Source organism: Pavona decussata, unplaced genomic scaffold, assembly GCF_977016875.1.
Source record: "Pavona decussata unplaced genomic scaffold, jaPavDecu1.1 SCAFFOLD_978, whole genome shotgun sequence".
NCBI classification, from domain to species: Eukaryota; Metazoa; Cnidaria; class Anthozoa; order Scleractinia; family Agariciidae; genus Pavona; species Pavona decussata.
Genome location: NW_028145964.1, coordinates 154,371 through 172,500, shown reverse-complemented (window position 1 = coordinate 172,500; position 18,130 = coordinate 154,371). Strand labels below are relative to the sequence as shown.

Below are 18,130 nucleotides of genomic sequence, written 5' to 3'. Positions count from 1 at the left end.
AACTAAACAACTTCGGTTTCTACAGTTAAAAGATTAAATATCGTATTCCTCTTATCGGAAATTAAAACATTGTAATAGCAATAGTCATCTTTATTACAATACTCACTCACCAAATAGGATCGATCGTAAAACTGAAACATCTCCGGAAAAATATCATTTCTTTACAAATCGTAGAACTTTGATCACACAAGTCAAAAGAATCCCAGAACTAGGGTATATTATATTGAGTCCCAAACGTACTCGTTCCTATTTTGCATTCGATTTTTTTTAAAGTCTTTTTCTTCGTAACATTTATTCGTTGCAGCATGTTTAAGAGGAGAGCGACAGCAGCTCCAGAAACAAGCTATCGATGCTCTTCAGAAGTAAGATTTTCGTTTCTATGTTCAAAATAGTTTTCCTCTTTACTACTTGTCATCGATGCTTCCATGTAAGCTATGGAACTTTGGTAATTTATCAAGCCGGATAATATTAACTGAGACTATTGCTAAGTAGTAAAGTAACAAAAAATAATTTATTTGATGCAATAACACGGGGAGTGCTTGAAACAATTTCCCGAGCCAAAGGCTCGTGATAAAGTACTTGACAATAATCCAGATCGAATTGGAATATGGAAATGCTGAGTACCCGGAGAAAAACCTCTCGGGGCAAGGACGAGAACCAACAACTAACTCCACCCAAAAATGCTTCTGCCAAGGGAAAAATTTAAAGAAATGTGCTTGTGTTGTTAGACGACAAATGAATATCCATCGTATTCACCAAGTTGTTTTTCGTACAACTTACTTCGCAAATCCAAAAAAAAATAGCCAAATTTTCACATGTTTTACCGCAACCGATTAGAAGGGCTCTCATACCACGAGGATAAATAAACAGTGTAACTTCTATTAGGCGCTGAGATATGCGTGGATATTAGCCCTAGAGCGTTACACAGCTGTCTCGATTAACGTTGTGGGAAAGTTTGCGAGACAAGACTGCAAGGTGATGTGGGTAATTTATTGAAAATATTTACCAACCTCAGCTCGTACAGAAATAAATTACGGAAGTAAAGGTTCCTGCCATTTTCATCCATCCTATGGTACTGAAATTACGGCCGAATTAAAAGAGATTCACAGCTACCCACACTACCTAACGGTCTTGTCGTAAGCTCGAGGCTTTAAAATCTGACAACGCTGATTGAAATACAGTGGAATACCGATTTTTAGAACCTCCGAAGGAAAATGAATTTGGTTCGAAAAATCGGGAGCTCCAAAAATCGGATGTAAAAATCTGACCTAAGCAAATCCAAGGGAAATCGAGGATTCGAATAATCGAGATTTCACTGTAGTTTTATGTCCCAAGAAGTGTGCGCTTCGTGTCGTCAGAAAATTATCTTCAGGGTTTTATGCTCTTTTGATCTCGTTAGTCAATCGTTATAAATAACATTTAGCAAATATTGATTTATTTTCGTTCATTTTTCAGAGCGCACAATCTGGACCCAGATGACAGCGAAGTATTGTTTCACCTCGCTCTCAGTCAAGCCCTCATGAGGCAGGTTAGTCCGAGAAAAGAATGTAATACAATATAATACATTTTATTTATCGGACAATACACATTTCAAATTTATTCCAGACAAGTTGGTTATGGTTCAGCACTTTTAGAGACACGGAAGAGAAGTTAAGAGGCAATAAGGTTCATTGTGGAAACCATCACTTTGATTGGATCGCTAAGCGGTCAAGGTAGACGAAGATGGCCCGCTCGTGAACTATTTACCTAAGTCATTTTTTCTCGTCTTTTCTTTCTAGTTTTTCGCTCTATTTTCTCACAGAAATTTTGTCACAGAAACTAGCAATACGATTTTGTGCGAAGGTGGCGTGAAAACGTCATCCTTCAACTTTTAACTTTTTCTTGCGCAGTTGGTAATCAAGGGTTAATTTGAATGCAAACAAAAGAATATTAAAATAGGATCCATTTAGCAATAAGGTTTATGTTATGGAAGAACTATATCAATGAGTACTTTATTGATATGATTTGTTCGGTGCGTTATTCTGACAGATGTCCAAAGCACTCAAGAATGCCAGAAATGCTGTTAAACTGGACATGAATCAGTCATTTTACCTCCACCTCTTGGCTCTCATACTTTCCTCTCAGAAAAAGGTATGTTGGTATGCCAGGCACGTTTTATGGGTGAACCATCCTGAAATGAGAATATTTAAGAGGACTATGTCACCCCAGGCGCATGCGCGCGTTGATGAGAAGCAGTTTGAAATCGGTGGCCCAGCTTTTTCAAATACCGTGGCGTCGGAGAGTTCAAGAAGCTGTTTTCATCTGTTTGAATCGCGTTCATCTTAGGAAAGTTAGCTGGATTTTTTTATTTACAAACGTTCTTAAGTAATTACAGAATCTGTTTGTTGCGATGTTTGCGAAAGCTTTTGCAATGGCGGAGAAGCAAAAATCCCGCGACGAGTTGTATGCAAATCAGTCTCAACTGGACTCCACTGCGCATGTGCTCCAGCTGACACAGTTCCTTTAAAATGGTACTTTGGCGCGTTTTTTATTACCTATTCTCATTCTAGAATCGTGAGAATGCCATTCCAGGGAAGCATGGATGGTGCAGTGGTGAGAGCACTCGCCTCCTACCAATGTGGCCCGGGTTCGATTCCTGGACTCGGCGGCATATGTGGGTGGAGTTTGTTGTTGGTTCTCGTCCTTGCTCCGAGAGGTTTTTTCTCCGGGTACTCCGGTTTTCCCCATTTTTAAGAACAGCGAAAGACTTTTCTATTTATTTCTGTTTTTATACTGACAGGTGACTCCCCGTGGAGTTATAAGGTCAAATATTGTACTTGTTTGTCTTTAAACTGGAGAAAATATTTGCCAGGCTGTAGCTTGAGAATTTAAGCTGGGAGCCTTTTGTTGCTCTCCTCATTTGTGGCACGATATTTCACTATTACTGAGAAAATTTCGATTGCATGCAATCAATGATTTGTTTCACAGGCGGATATGAACATGTCACATTCTTAACCTATTTTGTCTCGCTTTTACACTACCTTGAGAGAATAAAGTTTACTAGAAATTGCCAGAGAACGTTAAAAGTACTTCTTTTAATTGGTCACTGCCAGGAACTGTCTCAATCGAACGTTGTATCTGGCATTATTTGTTTTCTGATATAAGCTATTCTCTTCTTGTACCGAGCGAGTAAAATTATCGTTCGTTGGCGAACAATAAATTAAAGCAAAAAATGTTAAAGGGTTTACGAACTAATGTTGACTCTAAAGTTTTGGCCGCACTCGGTTGAATGTGAAGTTACTAATGACAAAACAACTAGCTGGTTGTTCGAAATTTGCGAATGAATGTTTTACAGACGGAACTGGGAAAATCAGTAAAGAATTATAAGTATCGAAACGGATTTTTCTAAATATAGGAATGTGTTTAATTTGTGCCACACTTTTCAGCGTTTTTCATAATTCGCCTTAGTAGGATTCACTCCACTGGCAAACTGATTCTTTTCCACTGGAAAGACATTTAATTTAAGTGCAAGAAAGTAAAAATCGCTGATTATCCTAATTATTTAACTTCTAGTTGTATTCTTGGTAGCAACATTTCACCTGCTAGGACTTTATTGAGATGAACTCTCAAAAAAATATCACAAAGTCGGTCTTCCTGTGTTTTACGGCCGCTAAAAGCAATCGACACTTTCGCTTTTCAAAAAGGCGGCTCAATTGCACGAATTCTTACCCTTCAACCGGTTCCGATAGTTTTAATTTCCCATTTAATGTTAATGGAAAATTTCGTTAAGTACGTTGACGTGGTGGTCTTCTAACGTTGTTTATGGAATATGCGGTTTCTGTCATTGCGTCAAAGTCAGTAACTTATTCAATATCTTAAAAGAAATTTCGCGGAAATATCTTCGTGGCAGGTTCGTTTCTGTTTCATTCATTGTTGGATACAAGTCTTAAAAGAAATGCGATTTCACCGTCAATTGTTTTTGTGTTTTGGTTTGTTTTTTTTTTTTTTTTTTTTTTTTTTTTTTTTTTTTTCTTGAAATTATTCTGGACAGCTTATCTGGTCGAGGCGTAAAGCTATACAATCAAACTACAGGTCACTTTTTGTCGTAGCTCTGTAAATGGATAACCTCGCTTTAATAGGCCATAAAAAAAATCGCAAATTTCGCTTAGCAGAATATCGAAAAACAAACCTATAATCGGGAAAGTATTGTTCCAGTAGCTTTTGTTCCAACAATCGCACCGCGCACTTGTAGTTTAAAGGGCCGGGCAGTGTAAAGTGAATTATCCCATTTTTTCGGTCAAACTTTTGCGAAGTGTGTTCTTAAATGCCTTGCTCAAGCATAAATTGCTTCTAGATCATCAATGAAATGAAATCAACTGAAGTTTGAAGGAAAACTGACTGACAAAGTGCAGTTAGAACATGACATTATCCTTTTGAGTCTTTATTTCGCCAAAATTTTTATAATTTTAATCATAAAAAGTAAATGAGCTCATTACGACGGCATGAGAAGTATAGCGGATATTCAGAGAAGTAATTGAAAAAAAAAATTCTATAAGAAAATTGACCTGATAGAATTGCAAATCCTGAGCTGTGTATAGGAAAACTTGAACAAAAAAATAAATAAAAGCCGACAGCAGGTGAAATATTGTTTTATAACAAGGACCAACACAAACATGAGTCAAAATTGGACGAAAGAAGCGCCATGAATTCAAGCCCCACCGTGATTTCCCCAGGGTGCGAGGATGACTTCGTCTCTGGAGAAAAACTGGAGCATCCTTCGCCTGTAGCTATAACTGCTCTTATTTTATTTATAATCATGCACGTCATCACCTTTCCTTTCACCTTTGTTTTGAACGCGCTGGTGATGCTTGCAGTGAAGCTCAAACCCCGACTGAGAGCCCACAAGTCAAACATCCTGCTGGCTTTGCTGGCATCAACTGATTTCGTGGTTGGTGCCATCGTCCAGCCCACCTTCATCGCAGTGTTAGTAATGTTCTTACTTAACGAACCGAGTAGATATTGTGTATTGCTAGCTTTCAGAATTGTCATGCGCAGTCTGATGCTTTGTTCCTTCGTTCACCTTGCCTTGATAAGTGGTGAGCGGTATGTAGCTATGAGGCACTCTTTCGCTTACCCAGCCATCGTCACTGAAACTCGTTCACTGCTTGCGTCCGCCTTCGCGTGGATACTTCCTGTCCTTCTACACGTTCTTCAAGCCATTGACAAAACTGTATTTGAATACATGACTGTTATAATCTTTGGTCTCACCTTTGCCTCCATGACTGGTTTCCATGTAACAGTTTACCGTGAAGCCCGCCGACACGAACAGCGACTTGCAGCTCAGCAAGTTAGGCAAGAAGCAAGGGAACAATTTCTGAGAGAAAATAAAGCGCTTAAACTGACAAGCACAATCATAGCTGCGGTAGTATTGTGTTACATACTATCGGCCGTTTCTTTTCTTGTTGCTGTAAGGTATCGAAGCGAAGTATCCGTAGAAACATATCACATATTTATGTGTTCTTCGTGGTCAGTAAGTCTATTAAATTCGTTAGTTAATCCGCTTATTTACTCGGTCAGGTTGAGACAGTTTCGCGTCGCTTTCATTGAACTAATATGTAGAACTATGAACATTGCTAAAGCCGAAGAAATCGAGATGCGATTGTTTGGAACGCCAAATGCTGTGGTGAGACTTCAAGCAGGACAACAACGCGAAGGACAAGATCAACAGAGTGTGGAACGAACAAATGTGAACAGCGAACACGAAGGACGAGATCAACAAAATATGGAACGAGCAAATGTGAACAGCGAACACGAAGGACGAGATCAACAAAATATGGAACGAACAAATGTGAACAACAATCATAGTCATAGCAGTGATTTTCTGTCTTGTTGAAAATCCAAACAACTATCATGAATTATCCTGCTCAGTGGAAAAAAAAATCCAATTAATTGAATCAATTTTTAATTTTTGGTCGCTGTTAATACCAATTTATCATTAACCTGATTTAAAAGAGTTATTATCTGCGGTTAAAATTGTTTATTTAGGGAGTGATGTCGAAATAAATTTGATCCATCTTGTAAACATCAAATTTAAATGCCAAACTTAAATTTTGATATGAGGAAAAGGAAAAAAATCAAATTTCGTTTTGTAAATATCGTAGAAACGAACATTTGCACTGTGAAGTATTGCTTAAGGTGGCTCGATAGTCTAAAAATGGCAATTTTGACAACAATTTTGTAATCATTTTGCCTGTCACACATGGCCTCTTATTTAAGTCAAAACACTAACAAGGCTTTAAGAAATTATATCCATCAAGTTGGTGGTACATTCCTTACATTCCAGATGAACCACACCCCTTCAAAGAGCCACACCCATTTCCTTTTTATTTCTGTTGAAGGATTTCTCGCTACAAGGGTGATTTCACCTCCTCTTGTCATAAGTACATACAGCATAATGTAACACTTTGCGTGTAGATTACATGAAGTCCAAAAATGACCAGTTTAACCCACTTTTTAGCCCAGATCATATTGTTCAGTATATCCTAACGCAGTTCTGAATTTCCGAAGTAAACTTGATGTTCCTTGATGGTGTTCAATATTCCTGTGCAGTTTTATGTCAAAATTTAGATTTTAAGCGCCATACCATTGTTTCAATTCGTATTCCTTAACATACCTGGCCAGCCTTGCATTAGGTCTCATTTGGCCGTTTGTGCGCTGCAAAACTTACGGGGGGGGGGGGGGGGGGTGGAACGTTACCTTTGCAGCCTAGTATTCCCCGATGCCTTATTCGTTTTTAGCAGGGCTTAACTGAGGTTTTATCTGGCCTCGCTAGTGGTGATGCATACAGCCTTTACACTGGAAATTTGTTTTGCTATGGAAGCGCTCTCGGGGCCATACGGTGAAAAAATATGGTGAGAATAAAAGTGCTGAAATCTATCAGGTGAAAAGAAGAAAGAAAATTTTGGAAAGTTCAGGATTTTATAACCTGGCGACAAATTTTTTCCAGATATTTTTAAATTTCTTTATTTTATTTATATTTCAGTATTGCACTCCTGTTCTTAAGTTGTTTGTGTTTCCATTTCTCAAACTGCCTTATGATGTTTACACAATGTGGTATTCCTTATCGTTAAAATACTGATGTAAATGAGAACAGAATCCCATTTATTAAGCTGAGAAATGAGTGAATAGAGCTGCAGTTAGCCAGTCCCAAATAGCCACTTTATGCAACCTTGCCATGAAAACAATGGTGCTGCAATTTATGTTGGAAGGGCCGGGACCCTGCACAATCCTTTGTTTTAACGTTCACACCACAGTTGAATATCTTAACAAAAACATTTCGATTGGTCAGGTGCTCCAACACATTCCAAATTCTATTGTTGTTTGTGCAGGGTCAAGCCCAAAAAGGCAAACAAAAACATATAACAAAGAAGTTTGCCAGGTTTCCTAACCATTGCCTTTAATTAACAATGTTGTCACAAACTGGCGAACAACTCGTGCGCGAAAACCAGGATAATGCCGGGAGTTAATATCAAATATTATTCAATTCAATTCAATTTATTTGTCACACGTACAACGAGATTCAGTACAATACATAAAAAAACAATAAACATTTATATTACAAAGGAGGATTAAAAAGAATTAGGATGAATTTGTTTGGTTTAGTGTGAGCAGTGCCCAAAGGAGCATGCTGCTTTCGAGTTGGGCACTGCTTACGATGGAAGAAAAAAATTATTTCGGTGGAAGAGAAAATTATTTGGAAAGGTTTGAAAAAGAAAAAGAAAAAGAGCGTGTTTAGCGAACGGATGACGGTGAAGAACTCTACATTACTTTTGGTTTATAAGCAAATTTGCCCTTTATTTGGTTTTAAACGAAGAAGCGGAGTTTGATTGCTTAATGTTACACTCTATTGTTTCTCATATTTGTGATGCTGCGAATTGAAAAGTGTGTTTACCGTAGTTAGTACGCATTTGTGGTTTGCTAAAATTTTGTCGAGATGAAAATCGGGTATTGTACGAGTGCCGAGAGGATGCTGTGGAAATAGAGTTTGCAAAAACAGGACATATTTGATCATTTATTACTTTGAACGTGAAAATGGCAACCTTGAGTTTGAATGCATTGTCAATGGTTAGAATTCCCAGTAGATTGAAGTAAGCAGTGGCATTTTGTCTTTTGTGAGCAAAGAATATATTTTTTACACATTTGTTTTGGGCGGTGCGAATTTTGTTGAGATGGGTGATGTAGGTGTTGCCCCAGCTCATTAAACCATAGTTGATGTAAGGATAAACTAGTGTATAATAGAGTTGTTTCAGAGTATTCAGGTCGACATAAAACCTTAATTTATTGAAAACGTGATCATTGGATAATGCAATTCCAGCGTTTTGATTGGTTTATATTGATTAGTAGAATTTGATATTCAATCAGGAAGATTGCTAAGTTGATGATTTTATTAATTCTCATCACCTGTCTTCTTGATATTCTACTGATACTTTAATGAGAAATTATATCTTGATCGCCTTTTCTTTCTGTTTAATTGTAGTTTGTTGAAGCTTTAGAAGTCTGTGATGCAGCCCTCATGGAGTTCCCCGAAGACTTCAGGTTCGAGTCTTGGGTTTGGCTTGTTTGTTTTTTCTGAAATCTTTTATCCAGAAGAAAATTTGCCTGCGATCAGACCGAATTTCAGCCTCCTTGATGACTCTCATTCTTGCTTTTCCCGCGGGACTGATGGTGACTTTTTTGCATTTCCCGCGGGACTGATGTAACATTTGCGTTTCCCGCGGGACTGATGATCGTGCTTTATCATAGTCCGTGTATGGAAACAGAACCAAAATACACTGAAAACGAAAAAGAGCAGTGAGTTGATTCAACTTACAGACGGCCTGACGAGCCATTTGCACGGGGGAGTGTGCATGAGTTTCCCCGTCTGTTGTAGGCCCTGGCTTACTGTTGCTGAGCTATCAGACATTACTACAGACGCAAATGTTTCTCCGTTCAGCCACACTAGAAGTAATTGAGAATGATGTATTAAATAAATCAGTAAATGACACAGGCACCCTTGGAAAAGAAATCCGAGTGCTCCTATCAGGAGTCGAACCTAAGACCTTCCGAATACTAGTTCGGATGCTCTACCACTGAGCTACAGGAGACTGGTGGGAGCTAAGGTCATTAAACTAGGTTCATGGGACAAACATCCTGCATACTGCTAGGATTGGAATGTCAATGTGTGGCATATACGCAATGGAAATAATGTGACGGAATGTGTTAAGCCTGGTGAATAAATGAGAATGATGTATTAATCAGTAAATGATACATGCATCCTCGGAAAAATATGAGTGCTCCTATCAGGAGTTGAACCTAAGACCTTCCGATTACTAGTTCGGATTCAAACACAAGGAGGAGTGTTTTATCCGATTTCGAAACACCGTGACGATTTGCCAATTTTTATCATCGAATCAAAAAGTACTCATTTATACAAGCCAGCCCTCTGAGAAAGTCCATTCCCAGCCACCAGGTAAACATATGCAATGATCCTTAACAATTCCCTCCCTTCCTCTTTTAGTTTACTTCTTACCAAGGTCAAACTGGAACAGACATGCGTGGGAGGTGATCAGGCGCTGATCACGTGCAAAAAGCTCTTGGAGACCTGGAAAATGGTGTATGATTCTGATCAGTCAGGGTGAGTGCTTTGGACAAAAAAGGCTTCTAAAATAAACTGCGTGCTGTAGCATTTGCAACACTAAAAATCCCTGAATATCACCTTGTAAAAAAACCACGTGCCATCGTGGCGGGGAGGCGGCGTGGCCTAGTGGTTAGGGTGCCGGACTTGTACTATTGAGGCCCCGGGTTCGAGTCCCATTCTGACCACTTGGATTTGTTTCACGGTAGCCCCGTTTTCAAACCCAAGGACACGCTTGGTAAAATGCCAACTGCTTTGCCACCCACCAGTTGGAATTTTTAACAAATGTTATGTTCAGTTTGAATCAACGGGTGATCGTGAAACGGTGCTCCACTATATTTACAGAAATCTGTGAAGGTTGGTTTACAGGCCATAATTTGTCGGCCTGTCCGCTTGCGTGTATTCTGACAACTGAGTTTGATTTTGAGTTTGATTGGCACGGCGGTTTTATTGACAGTGTCGACCCGACCTGGTAAAAGTTTGTTGCACCGCAACAGACTTATTTATTTATTTATTTATTTATTTATTTATTTATTTATTTATTTATTTATTTATTTATTTATTTATTTATTTATTTATTTATTTATTTATTTATTTATTTATTTATTTTTTTATTTTAAAATCTGACTTCTTTTTTTTTTAAATTTGACTTTCTTGAAATCGGACTGACTCTCATTCTCACGAATCGTCCGTAAATCAGGTGTCAAAATATTCTTACGATTCGTGACTCGATACTTTCGCAAACCTGTCTTAAGCATGATACTTCTAATCTTTTTTTTCGGGGGGAAGGGAGAGGTGTGATTCGCTTCGAGATAAAGTTTATTTCTACCGTATTAAAAAGCCACTATAGGTACTGAGCTGGTGGTAGTTGATCTAATGTAGTTCTCGCCACAGATCCGCGGAGCTACAAAGAGCAGGTTCCGGCTTATTGGACAAGGTTATCACTGACACACGAAGCTTGAAACAGATTCCTCTAACGGAGATCAGCAGCGACAAGGACTCGGGTAAGCATCGATTGCCCGTAACGGAGTTCAAATGGAGACTGTGGACGAGTTTTTTAATTTTCACCCTTTGACCTTTGAATTTTTTACTAAGTTTTGCTAAAAATTGACATGGACAGCGAAAATGGCTAATAAAAGCTTAAGTTTACATCCAAACCATACATAACCATATATTTCTAGAAAGTAGATGAGATGAGCATTTTGAAAATGTAAACATTATGTTGTTAATTATTAACTAGTCTGGTTGGTCATTCAAAATGTCCGCCAAAAAAGAAGAAATATCACATTTGCTGTCATGGGTCCAAGTTTATTACCCTCCATGCAAGCTACTGATGTTCGACTATCAGTATATCACTTGAATACTATATAAGCTACAACAATCAGCAATCGTTTTCATTCTTGGATCACACTTCACCTGAAAACAGCTTGGCAAAAAATATAGTCAGACTGATATCGACCTCAAAGGCATGAGTCGGTCCATGGTTGGGGCCTGAAAATTGTGGTTAGTCCGTATTGTATAAAATATCCAAACCACTCTGATTCAGGTTTAGAGTCTTCCCTTCATTTCTACAGCGTTGTTCCCGAGCTGGTTTCCATCTTGATGTTTGTCCATCACGATTTGCACGTGCATGAGATGTTGCTCTCTTGATGCTTCTACAATATTCTCATTTTCGGTCTCTTCTGGGGAAGAATAATCGGCGGTTTCGTACTCGAAACTGTACTCCTACGAAACATTGCTAATGTCGGGTCTTTCCATCACAATTCGATGAATTTCCTCCATGTCTGAGTACAAGGATGCCATTTTTAAATCACCAGATGACATCTGTAAGCAATGCTTCGAAAAAAATTGAAAATTTCCCCCTGAAAACTAGAGAAATCTAGTTGTTTCTTGCAACAGTAGAGGAGGCCTGGGGCCTAGAAAGTACCTTTAGCTCCTTTTTTTAGAGCAAAATGTACACCATATATGAAAGCGCGCCTATAGGCGTCTTCACGGGTCAAAGGGTTTTAATCAGATATTGGAGTCCATCACAAGAAAGATCACATTAAAATTAGTCAGTTTACAAAGTTTGAGGTTCTGTCGATAGATTGCAACCATGTATTTGTATGGACGCCATCTCAGAATTAGAGACATCTGTATGGAATAGCCCTTTTTACAGTTGTGTCCTAAGTCACCTGGCCTTGGATTGTAAGTGAGGCTGGAGGTGACCTTGTTTTGATACAAACCTCTCTGCTTTTCATATGTAGATCATGCTGTTCTTATGCTAACTAGTTTGCATTTACATTTACATATGAAAAGCAGTTAGGTTTGTATCGAAACAAGGTCACCGCCAGCCTTGCTTCCAATTCAAGGCCAGGTCACTAAGTTCACAACTGTAAAATGGCCTATTTGGACCACCTTTGACAGGTCACAGCCTGGTTACTGCCCAAAGAAACATAAAGGGCGATTTACACGGTACGACTTTGTCGCTTACGACACGAATTGTATCGTGTAAATCAAACCTACAACTCGTTTACGACTGTCGTGTATGTTTAAAACATGTTTTAAAATCCTACGACAATCAGAGGTATAGGTAATGTTGAGTGACGAGAGTTGCGTGCGATTTTTTGCATGACGCGAGCAGCGTGCTCTAGAAATCGCATGCGACAGACGTAAGCAAAATTTGTACCGTCTAAATCAGCCTCAACCAGACTTGGTAAACTTACTAAGTTTTATGTGATCTTTCTGGCAATTGAACAATTTATAAACTGGAGCCCAGTCCTTTTATGAACTTCGAAACGAGCAATTGGGCAACGGGCGCCTTGGCATTCTTCGTCATGATTCATTTGGCGCGTTTTTCTAATGACTGTCTATTAGCCAAAATCAAAGTCAATGGTCAATGAACGAATTACAGCTCGAAGAAAGGTCACTCAGGGCAAACACACAGTCCACGCCATTTCCGGATTCCACTGTCTTGAATCTTGTATCAGTACAAAAGTCTTCGAATTTGAGATTCTTAAAGAAAGTTTCTACTATTGAAACAAATTGACATTAAATTCCTTAAAATTCTCTCTTATTTCAGTTTTTGGTGGAAAACATGGCAATGATATTTCAGTGTTAGACAAAACAGGATTTGACTATCTCCTATTTTCGATTTTGAACTTTCTGTCCGCCGGCATTTCGGATTTCATGACGTCATACGGTTACCTTATGGTTTCACACAAAAGAGCTTCTGCTTCCGGACAACAGTGGCAACCGCGAGACGTCATAAGATCCAAAATGGCGGTGCGCAGGAGATTTAAAGGTCAACATACGCGATAATGGCGTGCAAATTTTTGAACACGTGTTAGGTTATTTAATTTACTCTTTTTTTCAAATGAAATTTGGAATGTAGACGTTATTTCGAATAATTTAACCTGGAGTTGCTGTGAGAGTGGAGATTCCCTTTAACAAAAAAATTCAAAGAATAGTTACGTACTATTCTTCGCATATTCAATGTTAAAAGACTCGTGTTTTCTGAAAAGATAGCTGCGGGTTTAAAATGGAGGATTCCATGTTTGCCTCTGTAATGTTTTACACACGTGCTCGGTCGCTGTAAATGCAACCGATGCCACGTGCAAGAAAACGCGTAAGAGGTTTTGCTTCTGATTGGCTGAGACAAACAGCGTCTTCCATCTGATTGGTTATAGGAAAAGTTAAGGAATTCTGACACCTTAACAAACCTCCGAAAACGGCGCAAACATATTGTTGTATTCGACAGTCGGGATTCTAGTATTAATTCTATGATTTTAAATATTTTTTATTTGGTTAATTTTTCCAGCGGATGGAGCCAGTTCGATCGCAGCTTCAGTGCGCCTTGAGAAAGCTCTTTCAGATGAAGCGGCGTCTACTTCTGTTAAACTGAGTGTTCCCGCGGTGCTGGCGCTACAAGCCAAGCTTTGGCTCGCAATTGGTAAGGAGAATTCAAGGAGGTTTTCAAACATTACCCGCCGTCCCCAGAGATTACAGTCTTGGACAAAATCGTTGACGCTCTTGTTTAGCCGCGTAAATTTGACTGCGAAAATTCTATCATCGATACTCCCCTCCCCCCTCCATTTTGAATAAAACTTTTAAATACCATAATACTATAATATAGTATTTTCGCAAGTGGTACGCTATGGAGTGCATTTATGAGATCTTGGCCGTGTTTTTCATTCAGGAAAAGGAAAAGAGGCGCGCCCATTTGGCGGCCCAGGAAGAAGAGTTGATATTTTGATCAAGGAAATGATGACCTCGGGTCGTCCTAAGTAGTGCGTTTCTAATTACTTTTATTTTCGTCTGCGATTTCAGCGTAGCCTGTGTAGCAAGTGTTTTAGTGTGGTTTTGTGCCTTTTTCGCTTTTTGACTGCGCGGAAATTGGGTAAGAGCGATTTGCGCGCGATTTCCAATTTTCGCGCGTTCAAAAGCCGTCTGAAGCGCTTGCTACGCCAATCTCGTACCCAGAGTCCTCAGGCTCTTTGACCAGCGGTTGGTCGTTAGGGTAGACTCTGGGGTACTGGAATTTTATTACCGCAGGATTTCTGCGGTAAAACAATGGAAGCCGTTACGGGGCAGCCAATCAAAAAAATTAATTTTTTTTCAAATTCTCCAAAGTCTCTCCTGGGGACCAACTGCTGTCCAAAGAGCCTGAGGACTCTGGGTACGAGATTGGCTAGTTCCAGCACAAGGTTGTCGCCTCCTGACAAAATAATATTTTTTTATAGGTTCTTTCAACATGTTTACAATTCAAAAGCTGTAGTTAAGTATTGTTTATCAAGTAAGCCATGATGAGGCATTTAACTTCGCTTGTGTTCTGTGGCAGCTGACGTTTTCATCTCCATGGAGAAGGACGCTGAAGCAAACGCATGTGTACAGGAGGCGCACCTAATTTTCCCCTTGTCCCCGGATGTTCTCTTCCAGGTTTGAAATTACAACAAAATATTTAAAAAAAACACACACACAAAGAATAAACTTGTAAAACTAAGCAAGAACACTGAGTTTTTCGTGAGGCCTTGTAAATTCCAAATACAGGAGACTTTGCTGTTTGAAACGCTCAGTGGAAGCAAAATAAATCGTCGAAAAGCCAGTTATTACTGTAGTGGGAAAACTGTGCTCCAATCATTGCATTTTATTTGCTGTTTAATGATTTGTCCACTGGATTGTCCACTCTCTTTTTGTGTAATATTTCTTTCCCAATTGAGATGTTATTTTTTTCAGTTTAGGGCTTGGGCAATGACACAATTCATGAGGAAAATAGAAAAAAATCACCAAAGACGGATAAAATGTCTTAATATTTGATCAAATTCTCCCAACTAATTTCATGAGAAATCTATAAGGTACAGTGAGGAGAAAGTGCACTTTGATATGAGGGCCTTAAGAGTTAAAGCGCCTTCACGCTGCAAACTCAAGTCTCCAAACTCGTGTTGGCAGATACAAGTTTGCGAGTGTGAATGTAGTCGCCTATGCAGCCGTTCTTTGTCGTCACGCAACGCTCGTCCCCACAAACGGCTGCTGAAAACCGAACCACATTCGTTTCCCTTTGTGTTTGCAGTCTAACGAACAAACCAATCACGTATCACAAAATTGACAATAACGTCAGTTTTCGCGGGAAAAAAGAGCATGCTTTTAAGTCTGTCATTAGTCTCCTTCGCAACCGTCTTTTGTGTTGTCACGCAACGCTCCTCCTAGGGAGGAGCGTTGCGTGACAACAACGAACAGTTGCGTATGAGACTGGTGTGAATGTAGTAGCAACAGCTGGCACGCATGTTTTCATACTGTTGGCTATTAATAAAACTTGGTTGCTAAGATATTTGTTGGTCACTGCTTTTTGTAGCGTGGTCGTATCTTTGAGATCCGTGAAAGCTACACTGACGCCAAGAATTGCTTTGATAACGCGATCGCCATAAACCCTGGTCATGTGTCCAGCATTCAACACTTGGTAAGCATTACTTCACTGTAATAAGTAGACATTAACCCCCAGGTGCTGCGATATGCGAAGGTGATTGGTTCAACCTTCATTGTCTGTTCAACGATTAGATTATGAATTCAATATTTTTTTCGTGTAATAGTTGATGATGGTCCAGTCCGAATCAAATATCACCCGGAAGGCGAGAGGGAATAATCTAATTGTTTTGGTATAAATTTTGATTAGTGTTCCACTTAAATTAAAAGTTTAACTCCACTACATTGTCAAGTTCATCTTGCCCCATCCAACGCACGCGTCGAATGTCCAAAACGTTGGTGGTTTTCAATTTTCTCCAGTGTCCCACTCATTTTGTGAAGAAGAATACTTCTTAAAAATTCAGATCTATGTTTTAGTTAGCTTTTTTGTTGTTTTTGTTTTATTTGGCTTGTTTTTTATGTTTGTTTGCTTGTCTTCTTGCTTGCTTCTAGCAAATGAAATGTGTCCACCAGATATCAGGTCGACATTTTGCGAAACTTTAAAATCGTTAAATGTTTTGGAAGCAGTGTCCACGTTTGAGGGAGCTTTCCGCCATGCTTCATTCATCCGTCATTATAGTTGTTTATTATTCGCTTTTTTACAGGGCGCTTTGTATCATAAAACTGGGAATCTTGTGATGGCCGAAAAAGTTCTCCGTGAAGCGATAAACATCGATCCAACAGCTTTTGAAGCTTGGTAAGCGCTTTTAAATTTTTTTTTTCTTTTTACATCAGAAAAATGTCTACAACTGAAGTATCCTCGATAAAATCATTTTTAACGATTTCATCCAGTGGGGAGTAGTAATATTCCTATCTCCTCGTGATACAAAATCCGAAATAAAGCTCCATTCAACCGGCGTCGATTTAACTAATGTTAGCTGGACTTAACCTTCTTTTATTGAATATGGTGACAACAATTTCCAAGCAAGATGAACTTATTAACCTTCTAATGTAATTTTTTTTAGGCATTTGCTGGGCGTGGTGTTAGAAGCTCAAGGAGAGCACGAGGCTGCCAGCGAATGCCTGATGACAGCTCTTGACTTAGAAGCCACCCACCCCATCGTACCGTTTACAGTCGTACCACGGTTCTTATAAGGAAGAAAAAGACAACTAGTACATAATAAAACGAAGCGGCTTGATAGTCAAGATCATTGAACACTAGTCTCGGAATTAAATCTTCGAGAAATCATATGAGCCTGCGCTTCTTGCCATTGTTCGGCGGTATCGTGTCGAAAATCTGCTGTTGAAATCAACTGGGCCTGTTTGAAGTTTCGATTATTTTCCTATAATATTAATTTCCCTTAAAAGATTTACTTAAAAAGTTAACTCTTCAAGAATCAACTGACCCTACTGTTCAGCGGCACTAAGCATTTTTTACAGCATATGTTAACTATAACATAATGTCTGTTCCTTCAACTTTTGATCCGACAATTGATCAATATGAGTCCTATTATTTTAAGAAGACATGACACACGTATTTAACAAATCAATAAATATTAATTATGGTCGTGTCATTATAGCTTTTTTAACGTTTTGCGGTGTACAGTAGATTTTTCTCTGTCAGGGACCAAAAATGCGTTAATGGGTCTTTTACGTAACTTGATCACGTGCTTGGATACCACTTAGCAACGCCATGTTGGATGGCATAACATCCTATCCAACGTGAAATTTCTATTTGCTGTTTTCTCTTCAAGTGCTGGATATTTGGTCGCGGAGAGTATTCAGAGACAAAACTGTGACCTTCGAGGGACAAATACCAGTAAAAAATCTCGATGACCTCTTCTCTTCCAACAGCGAAACGGTCTTTCAACTTGAAATTTTCAAATCATGTTTTTTCATGGCATTTTAGCAATAGTACTTGGAGAACATCATCGGCTGAGAGGTGAGTATTCTTGAGTCACGTGCCATATGCTGACCAATCACAGGTCGGCGAAAACATTTCATGGAATATAAGGAGATGATAAATGTTGAGTTGAATCATTAAATATATATATAAATGTTGTTTCTCGTGTCACGAGAATTAGACTTATAGACAAAAGTAATTAATTAAATTATCATTCACAGTAGTGTCTGTTCGTGTCCGCGATCAAGATGTAAATTTTCCAACAATTAAGCGGACTGCATGCACTGTGAAACCCCGCCTTACGGACACTCGTTATTACGGACAGTTTTCTTGGTCCCGCTCCATACACTTTCCTTAAAATTAACCTGCTTAATAAGGACTCTGTAATACGGACACTTTTTTTTGGTCCCAGCGGTGTCCGTAATAACGGGGTTGACTGTAAATCAAATCTAACACAACTGATTTGTTCTGCGTAAATCAGACTAACTTTCTCGTGTACGTAGCAAACTTTCATTAACAACAGTTCCAAACGGGAAGCGGTCCCTTAGCATATTTTACCAACATTGACAAAAACGAATTTTTATATATATACAAGCTCACGTTCGGAAACTTCATGCATCAGTCAATTCCAGCAGTGTCCATCCCCCCCCCCCCCCCCCCGGCCTGATATTAGCGAGGGATTTTCCAACATTGTTCGT

General features: G+C 39.1%; 2 protein-coding genes across 2 annotated transcripts in view; both read left to right on the top strand.

Moving 5' to 3' along the window:
- Positions 1-17,100, top strand: part of LOC146448364 (tetratricopeptide repeat protein 7B-like) — a 27,139-nt gene extending 10,039 nt beyond the window's left edge. The window contains exons 10-20 of the mRNA XM_085102661.1: positions 305-362; positions 1,456-1,528; positions 2,029-2,130; positions 8,516-8,574; positions 9,536-9,652; positions 10,547-10,656; positions 13,452-13,583; positions 14,472-14,569; positions 15,483-15,587; positions 16,195-16,286; positions 16,555-17,100. Of these exons, the coding sequence (XP_084958787.1) occupies positions 305-362; positions 1,456-1,528; positions 2,029-2,130; positions 8,516-8,574; positions 9,536-9,652; positions 10,547-10,656; positions 13,452-13,583; positions 14,472-14,569; positions 15,483-15,587; positions 16,195-16,286; positions 16,555-16,684 (1,076 nt within the window). The 3' untranslated portion in view covers positions 16,685-17,100. The remainder of the gene's footprint in view (positions 1-304; positions 363-1,455; positions 1,529-2,028; positions 2,131-8,515; positions 8,575-9,535; positions 9,653-10,546; positions 10,657-13,451; positions 13,584-14,471; positions 14,570-15,482; positions 15,588-16,194; positions 16,287-16,554) is intronic.
- Positions 2,823-6,167, top strand: LOC146448365 (histamine H2 receptor-like). Its single transcript, XM_085102662.1, has one exon. The coding sequence runs from the start codon at positions 4,682-4,684 to the stop codon at positions 5,870-5,872; it is 1,191 nt and encodes a 396-aa protein (XP_084958788.1). The 5' UTR covers positions 2,823-4,681; the 3' UTR covers positions 5,873-6,167.
- Positions 17,101-18,130: the final 1,030 nt, after the last annotated feature.

Coding starts and splice junctions, on each gene's coding strand:
- LOC146448365 (XM_085102662.1), top strand. CDS start 4,682: ATGAATTCAAGCCCCACCGTGATTTCCCCAGGGTGCGAGGATGACTTC.